The sequence below is a fragment of the Neofelis nebulosa genome, chromosome 2 (assembly GCF_028018385.1).
Source record: "Neofelis nebulosa isolate mNeoNeb1 chromosome 2, mNeoNeb1.pri, whole genome shotgun sequence".
NCBI lineage: Eukaryota > Metazoa > Chordata > Mammalia > Carnivora > Felidae > Neofelis > Neofelis nebulosa.
The window spans coordinates 221,859,020-221,871,916 of record NC_080783.1 but is presented as its reverse complement, the minus strand read 5'-3'; the positions used below and the strand labels follow the sequence as shown (position 1 = coordinate 221,871,916).

The 12,897-nt window shown below is 58.7% G+C and overlaps 1 protein-coding gene and 1 long non-coding RNA gene across 2 annotated transcripts; both read right to left on the bottom strand.

The window, feature by feature from the left end:
- Window positions 1-1,222: 1,222 nt before the first annotated feature.
- On the bottom strand, window positions 1,223-3,384 carry FNDC10 (fibronectin type III domain containing 10). The gene has a single exon (XM_058719444.1). The coding sequence runs from the start codon at window positions 3,267-3,269 to the stop codon at window positions 2,571-2,573; it is 699 nt and encodes a 232-aa protein (XP_058575427.1). The 5' UTR covers window positions 3,270-3,384; the 3' UTR covers window positions 1,223-2,570.
- Window positions 3,385-7,572: 4,188 nt separating this feature from the next.
- On the bottom strand, window positions 7,573-11,975 carry LOC131505644 (uncharacterized). The gene is made up of 2 exons (XR_009258500.1): window positions 10,430-11,975; window positions 7,573-7,969 (listed from the first exon to the last, which is right to left on the bottom strand). It is a non-coding gene; the product is annotated as an uncharacterized LOC131505644 (long non-coding RNA).
- Between the last annotated feature and the right edge of the window lie 922 nt (window positions 11,976-12,897).

Here is a 12,897-nt window from a genome sequence, read left to right as displayed (position 1 = left end):
GGGAGTCTCCTCCAGGAGATGGTAGGGGTGGAGGGGAGGGGGCGCCCTGGACACGGTACACCGGTCAGTCTTTCAGGCGGACTGGGTGATGCCAGGTGGGGTAGGAGCCTGAGTGTCCCCCGTGCCCCTGGAAGGACGGTGGGGCCAGGTGGGAAGGGGGCACTCGTGAGGATGACGGTGAGCTCAGAAGCAGGAGCGCTCCACCCAGACACCAGCTCCGGGGCAGCCCCCAGGCCGAGGCTCGCCGACTGGACCGCGCCGACCGGACCGCGCCGGGGCAGGGCCGCTCGCCTCTGCAAACCCACAGTCGGACTCCAGTCCTTCAAGGAGCCCCTGGAGTGAAACCGTACGGAGCAGAAGGCTGCAGGTCAGTGCTGACCAGCCTGGCCAAGCGGCGCATGGGACCTGCTTGTGGCTCCGGCTGGTATGAGCTGGAACCCACAAAGGGGCCCCAAACCAGGTGGAGCGCCAAGGAAGGGGGAGAACGGGATGAGGGCAGGCCTCACAAAGCCTCCCAGTGGCTCCAGTCCCGGAACCCAACTGCACCCAGGAGCTGAGGGCAGACGCCAGGCTTCTTCAGACCAGAGCTGCCAAGGGCTCCCACCTCTACCCTGTCGAAGACGCCCAAGCACATGACCGGTGGGGGGCGGTGGGGGGGTGCTGCAGCAGGCAAAGGGCCCCCAGGAAGTCAGAATGAAAGCTTCTAGAGGCAGAACCCACTCCTGCCCCAGCTGTCTAGACAGACACATCACTGCACCCTGCCCCCTCCACAGGGATGAGTCACTCCTCACAGCCTGGCCCGCCCCCAGCTGGTTTTGATCTTCAGGGTCACAGCCAGCTCCAGCATCTCAAGGACAGCCAAGAAGGGGGAGGGCTCTTGGGAGGATGGGTGGTGATCCAGTGCTCGTTCCACTTGGGGCCCCCAGGCCCCCCTCTCCCCGGCTCTAGCGCTGCGTGGGGAGGCCCAGGCTGGGGAGAGGACCCTCCTGGAGCTGCATTCGCACATGTCACGGCTCAACTGGGTCACCCGTGAGACTGGACTACTTCCAAGTGTAGACAGTGCCATACCCACCTCCCCCCCCAAATACCACAGGCCCAGGAGATACTTTTTCAGCCCCAAATTGGAAGGGCAGGGTGCCCTGGAACTGGGAGGAGAAGCCACCTCTTCCCCTCACCCTGCACCCTTCCCTCCCTCCTCCCCAGTAAGCACACAAGACAGTGGTTTTGGTCTAAAATGATGGACGTTTAGACATTGACGCCAGGCTTGCACCTGACCAGCGCCATGCCAAGGGCAGGCAGAGCAAAGACAGAGAGGTAGGGAGCGGGCACTGTGGGGGCACCAGCCAGGACCTGGGGTGAGGGCGGGGAGGGGTTGGCCACAGTGACTCCAGAAGTGCCAGGTCCAGGATGGGGTCACAGTCAGGGGCTCCTGGAGAGCTAAGTGAGCTTTACCCCTCCTGGGGATGCCCGGTGCCCAACTCAGGAAGCAACCTTGGCCAGGGGGTTCACGTCTTCCCAGAAAGGGGCAGGGCCGGCCTTCCATCCACCGTGGGCAGCGGCATCACCAGCCAAGTCCTTGGCTCTTGACTGCCAACCCAGGGAAGGGGTGGGGCGGTGCTGTCCATCATGCTGTGGTCCAGGCTTGGGACCCAGACCACAGAGGCAAGTCCTGCTGGGCGAGGCCGGCCTCCCTTCTTCTGCCCTCTGGATACAACGCCGTCCTTTCCAACCAGACTCCTCTTTCCAGCCACTTGCCCTCACTCACCACGTAAAGCCCTCGACAGAGGCAGTACCCACAAAAGAGAATGAGGGGCAGCCCTGGAGAGCCGCCAGCTTCACACAAGGTAAGAGGACACTCACCCCTGGACGTGGCAATGAAAGGCTGGGCCTGCCTGCTGCTACATCATGGTTCCGGCGTGTCAGACACCAGAGTAGGAAGACAACACAGGACAACGCTCACCCACACTTGAGGCTCCTGCGAAGCTTGAAGGGGGGGGGGGGAGTTCCCCAGGGGGCCCCGGCCGGAAGCACACACAAGCCGGCCAGTACCAGGGCCACCGGACACCCTCAGACAGCACAGGACAGGTGGTTGGCTTCCGCAGTGGGCCAGAGACACTAAGGCACGAAGCTAATCTAAGCCCACTGGGGTGAGATGGGGAGAGGACAGGCTCCAAGGGACCTCGTCGAGCCAGCAAAGCACACAGTGACCAAGCGATGACGACAGCCTGTTCCTTTTCCAACTTGGCACAGGCTGGAGGTGCAGGGTGATGACCCGGGGGTGCCAATGGCTCTTGCTAGAAGGGGCTGTATGTCCCGGTGGCCCCTATAAAGGCCTCTGGAAAGCAGGGAGAGCCCTGGACGAGGCTGGCACCCCTGCGCAGGCCCAAGGGTCAGTCCCGAGTTGGAGTCTGGGAGGCAGAGGCCGGGCTAGGAAGGTCGTGCGATGACTCCAAGGCCCTACCGGTCTCCGGTGGGCCCCGCGTGAAGATCCTAAGGAGGGAGCAGGAGCGAGGAGTGGGGAGCGGGCGCCCATCTCGAGGAGGCAGAGCCCCGGTGGGCCGCCCGGAGCTTCAGGGCTGCCTGCGCAGGCCGGGGCGCCCAAAAGCCGGGTGCATGAGGTTCTCGGTGATGTAGGCCACGAGCAGGCAGATGACCACCAGCATGACGCAGATGGAGCCGCCCACCGCCGTCATGGCCACCACGATCTCCCGCATGCCGGCCGGCTCGGCAGCGAACTCCACGCACTCGGCGGGCCCGGCAGGCTCCGGGGCGGCGGCGGCGGCGGCGGCGGCGGCGGGCTCGGCGCGCAGCGGCAGCGGCTGCAGGCACAGGCGGTAGCGCACGCCGTCGTGCACGTCGGGCAGCAGGTAGTCTCGGCAGGAGGCGCCGAGCAGCACGCGCTCGCACGGGAAGCGCGTGTAGGCGCCGCGCCACGAGCAGTTGAGCGCGAAGGCGCGCACGCGGCGCGCCTCGGCCGGCGCCAGGCGCCACTGCAGCAGCACGCTGCGGTTGCGCAGGACGCTGGCGCGCAGCGAGCGGCCGGCCGAGGCGTGCGCCGCGCAGCCGGGCGCCTGGCAGCGGAAGCCGCGCGCGGGGCTGCGGAAGCACAGGCGCCCGCCGCCCGCCTCGGGGCCCTCGGGCAGCACCTTGTAGGGGCACCAGGGCGCGTCGGCCGCCGGCTCCCAGCCCGGCGGCGTCGGGGCGGCGGCGGCGGCGCGGGGCGGCGGCGCGCAGGCGGCCAGCAGCAGCAGCAGCGGCGGGGCGCGCATCCTGCGGCTGGGCGGCGCGGCGGGGCGCGGGCTCGCGGGCTCACGGGCGCGGCGGAGGGTCACGCGGGCCGCGCCGCCGCCGCCGCCGCCGCTCCCCGCGCTCCCCGCGCTCCCCGGGCGCGCCGCGCCCTCCGCCGCCGCCGCCCGCTCCGACCCGCCCCCGCGCCCCGTGCGCGCTCGGACCCGGCGTGGCGGCGGGGGCGGGGCCGCCCCACGCCCCACCCCCCTTAACCCTCGCGGGCCCGCGGCCCCCGGAGGGTGGATCGCCGAGGGGAGGGGGTGGCCAGCGCGGCTTGGAGATCCCGGCCCCGCGCGTGGGGCGGGGTGAGATGCGACGGGCCCCGCGCGCGCGCGCGCGCGCGGTCCACGCCGCCTGTCCCTTCTTTTGTCGCCGTGTGAGCGGCTCTCCGCCCGTTCCTCGCCCCCTCTAGGCCTCTCCGAAGGCTCTCTGGGGACCGGGGTGGGGGGGACGGGGCGGGTAGTGGTGGCCTCCGAGAGCCGCTCTTCGACCGCCCTTGGCAGTGCCTCCGGACAGGGAGAGGAGGCAGCGCCGTGGAACGCTGAGGAGTCCGGGTCACTCCGCCCTAGGCTGCCCCATTCCCCAGATACGCGGTGGGGACCCAGGGTAAGTGTCGGCCTGTAGTGACGAGGAGGGGCCTAAGAGGACACTTGACTTCACCGGGTTAGAGACAAGGCAGCGCCCACGCAGGAGGGGCACCGGAGAGACGAGGATTCCTTTGATGAAAACTTGAATAGAGCTTCTCATCAAAGAGCATCCCGTGCTCTAATCAGTCCTCTACTTCTCTCCTCCCTTCACGCGCATGGCCCTGGGCTAGCCCCCCTCCCCCCATGCCCTGAGGAGGGGGTCAGGGCTGGGCAAAGGGAACAGCCCCCAACAAGTTCACCTGGCGCATCCCCAGGGAAGGAGGGACACATACCTTCTCCTACTCTTGTTTTTAGGACCAGCCCAAGACAGCAGCCCCTCAGGGCTGTCCCTGCCTAGAGGACCCGGTTCTCAGGACACCCCTCCAGGGCTGGGGGTCCGCCTGACCTGAAGGGACCTGAAGCAGAAACACGTCAGGTGCAGGGGACATGTCTCTGTCTGAGGGGCTACTCTGTCCTGGGAAGGGAGGTGACAAGAAGTCCCTGGCAACTGTCTCATGGACCCTGTGTTCCCTGTAGCACCTCCCACGTGCTGTTTTCACCTGGGGGAGAGAGGAGGGACTATGTGGGCTGCAGCACTCAGAGAATCCTTGCTCCCCGCACCCCACCCCCAGCCTTAATAATTCCTGGTCATCCCAGAAAGTCCTAGGGCAGCGCTAGATCTCAAGGCCTCTACCAAAACCTGAGGCCGAGGGTCAGAAGCCCTGTACCCGGCATGCCTCATTACCAGCCTGGAGGACCCTGACCCCAACACCAGGCCCCTCCAGCTGGTTGGGACCCTGCAAGGGTCTCCCCAGGCCTCTACACCTCGTGGGGAAGGGTTGTGGGTAGATTTGGGGAGGGGTACTTGTTGGCATGGAGGGCCCTGGGCTCGGACTGCCCCAGCTCGGTGGGGGACTTGAGCGCTTCCACAGGGAAGCAGAAAGTGATGATGATCTAGGAACTTCTGTGTCCCTACCCCTAGCTCCTGGGGCTGAGGTTTCCCATGGAAGCCTGAAGCTCCTGCAGTCACTTTGCCCCAGGCGACAGTGTGGAGGTGGGGGAGGCCCCATTCTCTCCAGTGGCCCAAATCTCCACTACTGTGGCATCTCTGGGCCCGAGGACCTACGGGTAGCCAATCTGCCAGTCCACCCCACGGAGAAGAGCCAGGCAGAAATAGGAGGGCCGTTCAGCATTTTGCAAAGTGGCGAGGTGGAGATCTGGTTAGATCCAGCCTGATGCCTCTCTGGGGACTCTGGTGCCCGTGACCTGAGCCTGTTCTGAGGCTGGGGGCTCACCACTGCAGAGCTTTTCCTGGTCAGGGCAACTCCTGGCCGGGTGGAAGGGTTGACCATGAGGCTGAAGGCTCTGCTGTCCCCCCACGTGGGCATTTGCTCCGTCCAGGGCATCCTGCCTGCTGTGGGCAAAGAGCGAGTGAGGGAGGGGAGACCTGTGCCCACGTGTCCCTGTGTGAGTTCTGTTGAGATGCAGCAGGATTGGGGAGGGCAGACTTGAGAAAGGCTTTCTTCCCATGTGAAGTTCTGGGCCCTGGAAGCAAAGGAACTGTCCCCAGAGACCACAAGGGACACCCCCCCAACCAGCCTACACCCCACATCAACCTCCACACCCACCTCCATGGCTGCCCCTGCCAATGGCCAGCAGAATAGCTACTGTACTCTTCCTGACACCCAGTCCCAGGGCGTGGCTCTGTGTTGCCACCAGCCACAGCCTGAGGGGAAAGTGGAAGGATTGGGGCCCTTTCCTCTGGCCCCCCAGAGGCAGTCCATCTGTGATCCCGGATCCACCAGTCCTGAGAACTTCCAATGAGAACCCCCTTCAGCCGCCCCCTGCCCAGAAATATAAGGGCTAATGGGGATTGTGGGAGCATCTGGGCCTGTTGTAATCTCTGCTCCATTAAGGGGAGGGGAGAAGGAGGTCGAGGGTCAGCACGCTCCCTCCCCAGGTAGCTGAGTGCAGCTCCGGTGGCCTCCCTGCCAGCAGAAAAGGCACGTGGGCAGGACCCGTGCACATCTATCAGCTTAGCCCGCCTGCCTCCCGTGCACAAACCACATGTCCCATCGCTCAAAGTCCCCCCCCCCCGCCGACAAAAGCGCGCGCACACACACACACACACACACACACACACACCAGCTTTCCTTTCACCAACCTCTTTCAGGACCCCCAGAGGCAGGGTGGGGTGGGCTGGAAAAGGTGGCCCCCACTTCTGCCTGGGGTCACCTTCTTGGGCAGGCTCGTGGGAAACCAGGGGAAGGAGCCTGGGCGCTGCACGCACGGAGGCTGGCCACTGGGGTGCAGCCAGGCTGAAGTGAGAGAGACGCCAACTGAAGCTGAAACCCCGGTGGTGCCCACCTGCCCCCCCTTCCGACTTCCAGGAGTAGTGACCCCTCATTTCTCTTTGGGAACCTCCTTTCTCCGTCCTCACCCTCCCTCCCCCGCCCACGGGCTGGCGGGGCACCCGGGCCTGGTCTCTCAGACGATGATCCCCTTGGCCTTGAGGCCTTTGCCGAAGGGCGCCGGAAGGGGCATTTGCTCCGCTGCTGCAGCCCTAATGAGGTGTGGGAAGAGCTGGTCTGAGAACGAAGCCGACCCCTGAGAAGTGCAAGCAACCTGGACAGACTCTTTGCTCCGAGTCTCTGGATCCAGCCTTGCCCGAGGCTAGGAGTCCCCCGAACTTCAAGGCCACTGGAGCCAGGAAAACTCCTGCCTAAACATCGACACACCTATTTTCTTTTTTTTTTAAATTTTTTTAACGTTTATTTATTTTTGAGACAGAGAGAGACAGAGCATGAATGGGGGAGGGTCAGAGAGAGGGAGACACAGAATCTGAAACAGGCTCCGGGCTCTGAGCTGTCAGCACAGGGGCCCGATGCGGGGCTCGAACTCACGGACCGCGAGATCGATCATGACCTGAGCGAAGTCGGCGCTCAACCGACTGAGCCACCCAGGCGCCCCTCGACACACCTATTTTCTAACTGTGCACCTCGGAGTCCCCTGGATGCGTGACCTGGAGGTCCTAAGCGGGCCCTGCCAACCTCACCGACTTCACCTCCTCCTCCTCCACGGACCCCTTCTCTTTCCTAGGACCCACAGGTCATTCTTTCGGCCTCACGGCTCCTCCCTGCAGATCTGAGCATCTCTGCCTGGTCCCATCTCCCACACCCCGGCTGGGTCCAGAGGGGCCTCAGAGGCAGCACGGTGGGTAGCCGGTCCCGCCGTCCCTTGCCTCCAGCTGTGCCTGGGGGGCCTAGACACAGCCCTGGGACCGAGCTCCTGGTGAGGGGTCAGTGTGAGGCACCAGGGGCCGGCAAGGCAAGGTGGGGACCACAGCCTGGGGCTGTGACCAAGAACCGCTTCTGTGACAGGAACACGTGGTTTCCCAGGCCTCCTGTGGAGTCAGGAGGGACTTGACTTGGGGAAGTTCAGCTGGGACTGGCCTTTGGGAGGAAGGGAGGGAGGGAGGGCGGCAGGCCTCTGTTCAGCTCCCGCAGTTCCGGCTCAGGGCTGCCCTTTTGCACACGCGCACTTCTCCATCTGAAGTGCCACACTCCAGTGGCTATCTGTTTATATTTTGCACAGATTTCCCATCGTTTCATTGAGGGCTTTCAAGTGCCAGAACCCACCTTGTTACTGAAAACAGGACTCTGCTTTCCTAATTGTTGGTTTATTTCATCATTTGATTTTTTTTTTTTTTTTTTTGCTTGCAGTGGCAAAACCTGACTCACATATACAACATTATAAAAGTATGGTGAACCTTGTCCTACGGCCCAGCCAGCCACCGTGGTCAGCAATGCGTGTTTCCCTCCACAGGCGGTTAGCGTGTCAGCAGATGAGGGTGTGCAGGCCCCTGTTTACAGTCGTAGCATACTAAATGCTCTCTCCTCTTGCCTTCTCTCCTTGATGATATGCCTTTGAGATGCACGCAGGAGCTACGTGACAGCGCCCTGTGGATGGCAAGCTGCTTCCGTGGTTTGATACCGTCCACACTGCCGCACACGCAGCCCTAGAACGGACGCCAAATGCACCTGCGCCAAGATGCCCTGGAAGCAATGGAACTAACTGGGCTTCAGGACCCCGAGCGAGCGCGTCACGCCTGCTCCGGGAGGGGGCGCAGCGCTGGGTATCGCCACCTTCCGGCCGTGCGGGGTACTGCACAGGCGCCAGGACGTGGGGCCCAGCAGCCTCCCCCTTTTGGAAGTGTCCCGGGTGTGTGTGTGTGTGTGTGTTGGGGGTGGGGGGGTGGGGGTCTTGACTTTAAAAAACTACAGGAACCTTCACTTAAAATTTTTTTTTTCTGTCCTTTTTGTGTCCTTGACCCATTTCCTCTCCATCTTCCCAATTTGTGTCGCCCCAGCCTTTTATCTGTAAGGTTAAGTTGCAAACACCTCTCCCAGTTTGTGGCCTTTTGGATCTGCTTGTAACGGTTCCACCAGGCAAAAATGCTTTATGTGTATGTGGTAAAACGTAACGCCCTTTATCATTTCTGGATTTGGGGTCATATTTAGAAAAGCCTTCCAACTTGATGTTAAAAAGGGATCCTCAGGGGGCGCCTGGGTGGCGCAGTCGGTTAAGCGTCCGACTTCAGCCAGGTCACGATCTCGCGGTCCGTGAGTTCGAGCCCCGCGTCAGGCTCTGGGCTGATGGCTCGGAGCCTGGAGCCTGTTTCCGATTCTGTGTCTCCCTCTCTCTCTGCCCCTCCCCCATTCATGCTCTGTCTCTCTCTGTCCCAAAAATAAATTAAAAAAAAAAAAAAAAAAAAAACGTTGAAAAAAAAAATAAAAAGGGATCCTCAGGAGCCTGGGTGGCTCAGTCAGTTAAGCATCTGACCCTGGATCTCAGGGTTGTGAGTTCAAGCCCCATGTTAGGTGCAGAAATTATTTAAAAATCCAATCTTTAGGGGGAAAAAAAAGTGTGGATTCTCCTTTGGTTCCCTGTCCCCACCCCCTGTGCTGTTTTGGTTTTATTTATTCCAGGCCTGATTTTGATCAACTTGGGATTGGTTCTGGTGTAAGGCACAAGCCTCCAATCAGCTTCATTTATGAAATGGTTTATGGTGTGGGAGGAATCCCTAGAGGAGTCCCATTCAGTAGTGCTGGGTTCTGCTCTGTTGCACACTGTTTTAAGTATTTGGATCTGAATATGCTTTATCATCTGGTAGGGCTCATACCCCCTTCATTTAGTTTTTCATAAGTGTTCTGGGTATTTTGCTTTTTAAAAAAAGTTTATTTTGAGAGAGAGAGAGCTCGAGTGAGCAGGGGAGGGGCAGAGAGAGAGAAGGGAGAGAATCCCAAGCAGGCTCTGCGCTGTCAGCTTGAAGCCCAACGTGGGCTCGATCTAAGGAACCGTGAGATCACAGCCCAAGCCAAAATCAAGGATTGGACACTTAACTGACTGAGCCACCCAGGAGCCCCTGTTCTTTTTTAAATGTATGACTTTTAATTATCTTTTTTTTGTAACATACATTTATTTATTTAAAAAAATTTTTTTAATGTTTTATTAATTTTGAGAGAGAGAGAGAGAGACAGAGTATGAGCAGGGGGCAGAGAGGGACACAGAATCCAAAGCAGGTTCCAGGCTCCGAGCTGTCAGCACAGAGCCCAACGTGGGGCTCGAACTCACGAACGGTGAGATCATGACCTGAGCCGAAGTCGGACGCTCAACCGACGGAGCCACCCAGGTGCCCCGACTCTCAGCGTCCTTATCTATAAAACAGGACTGGGGATATCACCCAGCTTGTTAGGCTGAGCAAGAACTATGTGTGAAAACACACAAGGCAGTTAGAACACTGCCTGCCGTGCAGTGAGCCCTGAGAAAATACCGACGTTGATGATTTGACTTGAATTGTGGAGGGAGGTTAGGTGGAAATCTGCACCCTGTGGGGCGTGATTTCCAAGCTTCTTTCCCCCCTGCCAGGCATGCTCTCCAAGGGCCGAAGTGGAACAGTCCCAGGAGAAAGAGAAAAGATATTCTGCTACAGGCTGTGGAGGCTTCACCAGCTCGCCCAGCAGGACCCTGGACGACCTCGGGACGGCGAGCTCAGGCAAGCAGAGCCCCCAGTCAGCTCTGAAGTGCGGAGACTGCCAGTCATTCCCAATATCCATTCTGCTCTTCTTTTCATTTAAATGTTTACTTTTGAAGGGCGCCTGGGTGGCTCAGTCGGTTAAGCATCCGACTTCGGCTCAGGTCATGATCTCACGGTCTGTGAGTTCGAGCCCCGCGTCTGGCTCTGTGCTGACAGCTCAGAGCCTGGATCCTGTTTCCGATTCTGTGTCTCCCTCTCCCTCTGCCGTTCCCCTGTTCACGCTCTGTCTCTCTCTGTCTCAAAAATAAATAAACGTTAAAAAAAAAAACTTTTTTAAATGTTTACTTTTGAGAGTGAGTGAGTGGGGGAGGGGCAGGGAGCGAGGGGACCAGAACTCACAAACCGAACCGTGAGATCATGACCCGAGCCAAAGTAGGAGGCTTAACGGACTGGGCCCCACCAGCCGGCGCTGCTTTACCTGGAAACGTGTCTCCCACAAAAACTCTGCCTTCCAGCCTTCCTTGCAGCTGCGTGTGCCAAGTTCTGGTCCATGGATACCAGCTCCAAGGTCTCACCTTCCTGACCCTTCTTCCTTTCCGGCGGGCTCGCAGGCACGAGAGCTGCAGCCTGGGAGGCCGTCGTGGCCCGTGAGGGCGGTGGAACAGCAAAGGGGAAAAGATGGGGTCCCTGAAGATTAGGGAACCCTGACACCAGCCCTCGGCCCCCCACTAAAGGGAGCGACCACCCTCTGTCTTGTTTTAACCACTTTTGCTTGGAGGTTGGGGACACGCTTGTTTGAGCCGGAGCCTACCCACTGCGGTGTCTCCTACATTCAAGCAGGGAAAGAAGGCTCATCAGACATTTGAGGAAAGTTTTCAACATGGAGTGGAGAGACTGAAGCACACAGAGGAAAGGAAACTGGACTGAAGAGAGTGCAGCAGAAAAAATAGGCTTTAAAAACCTGTAATTGGGGTGTGTGGGTGGCTCAGTCATTTAAGCCTCTGACTTCGGCTCAGGTCATGACCTCAAGGTTCATGAGTTAGAGCTCCGCTCGTGTGCTCTCGCTCTCTCTCAAAAACAAACATTAAAAAAAATCTATAACTGCAGAAATGATAATTCTAATTTCTCTATAAGTGAGAAAAAATTTACACTTATGAGAGAATATTATCCAAGAAAAAGAATCAGAAGAAATGAAGTCGGAAAGACAAAACATGTGAGAGCTTCTGGCGTCTTTTCCAGCACCACCACGCAGCTCTGTGCCTTGCAGCGGACGCTCACCGGGGACAGACAACCAGAAGAGAAAACAAAATTAGCAAAAATGAACTAAGCGTAAATTCCAGAATAATTTTAAGAATATTACAGCTGAAAACGAATGGCCTGTTTAAAGTCTGATTGTACTATTTTTTGAGAGAGAGGGGGCATCCATGCAATCGGGGGAGGGACAGAGGGAAGGAGGGAGAGAGGGAGGCGGGGGGGGGAGAGAGAGAGAAAGAGAGAGAGAACTTCAAGAAGGCTCCAATCTGTTGTGAGGCACCCAACGTCTCACAACCCTGGGATCACGACATGAGCTGAAATCAAGAGTCCAACGCTCAACTGACTGAGCCATCCAGGTGCCTCTGCACCATTTCTTAAAAATTTTTTTTAACGTTTATTTTTGAGAGAGAGAGAGAGAGAGAAAGAGAGACAGAGCGCGAGTGGGGAAGGGGCAGAGAGAGAGGGGGGGGGGACACACCATCTGAAGCAGGCTCCAGGCTCCAAGCTGTCAGCACAGAGCTTGATGCGGGGCCTGAACTCATGAACTGTGAGATCATGATCTGAACCGAAGTTGGACGCTTAACTGACTGAGCCACCCGGGGGCCCCACCATTTCTTTTTAAATGCAATACAAAGAAATCTTGTTAAGAACTTGGAGAGTATTTGGGGAAAAGCACACCCACTCATAGGTTCTTAAAAAAAGATTATGGTTTCACATACACAGCCACAAAGTGCCTCTGCTGGGGGTACAAGCCCTTAGAACTCATGGACATTTTTTTTTTTTTTTTTAAGAGAGAGAGACACACAGAGAGAGTGGAGGAGGGGCAGAGGCAGAGAGAGAGAATGCTAAGCAGGCTCCATGCTCAGCGCGGGGCCTGATGTGGGGCTCGAACCCACAAAACGTGGTAGCATGACCTGAGCCAAAATCAAGAGTCAGACACTTAACTGAGTCACCCGGGCGCCCCAAACTCATGGACTCTTTGAAACATCATGCCCTTGTTGCCTCGTCCTTCTCCAGCACTCATGACAGGGAGGGCGACTGGTCTTGGTGCTATGGCTGCTCCCACTGGGATGTCCACCCTGGTCATCAATTTTGCACCCATATCAGCTCCTCGGCCCCCGGGCCGGTCGATCCGCCTGTCCCCTCAGCGAGTTCCTCTCTGCCTCTCTCGGAAAGGTCCATGATGCCCTTGGCCTTCTCCCCGACCTTTACTCCTACTGCTCAAGACTGTGGTTCTCGGGGAGTTACTTGCACTCCTACTACGTGTAGCTTTCGTAGTTGAAGATCAGCTCCTACAATGTCTCGTTTTCCTCGAAGGGGAGAACATCTAGAAGTGTGACACCTACCTGGAGAGTCCCCTTTCTGGAATGGTGTGAAGAGCTGGAGATGGGATGTGCTCCTTCCTCGTTTCTCTCATGCCCTTTTTCCCCCCGATTCTAACAATGACGTTTCACTGGGGGTCCCTTCCTTTAATCAAATCACTGTGTGCTTCTCCTGCTTCCAGGGGCGACAGGTGACTTGGCTCTTTATGGACTTCTCATCCGTGTTTTCTGTTTGTTGCTTTTCTTCTCTTTGTTTATTAAGTAACAGCTGCTGTTTCTCTTTTCTCCAAAAACTTCCTGTTTCTGCTGGATCCAGCACCAGAAGTTCCCCGGGCAGGCGGACGCCTGTCGTGGCCTGGCCATCGGTCTC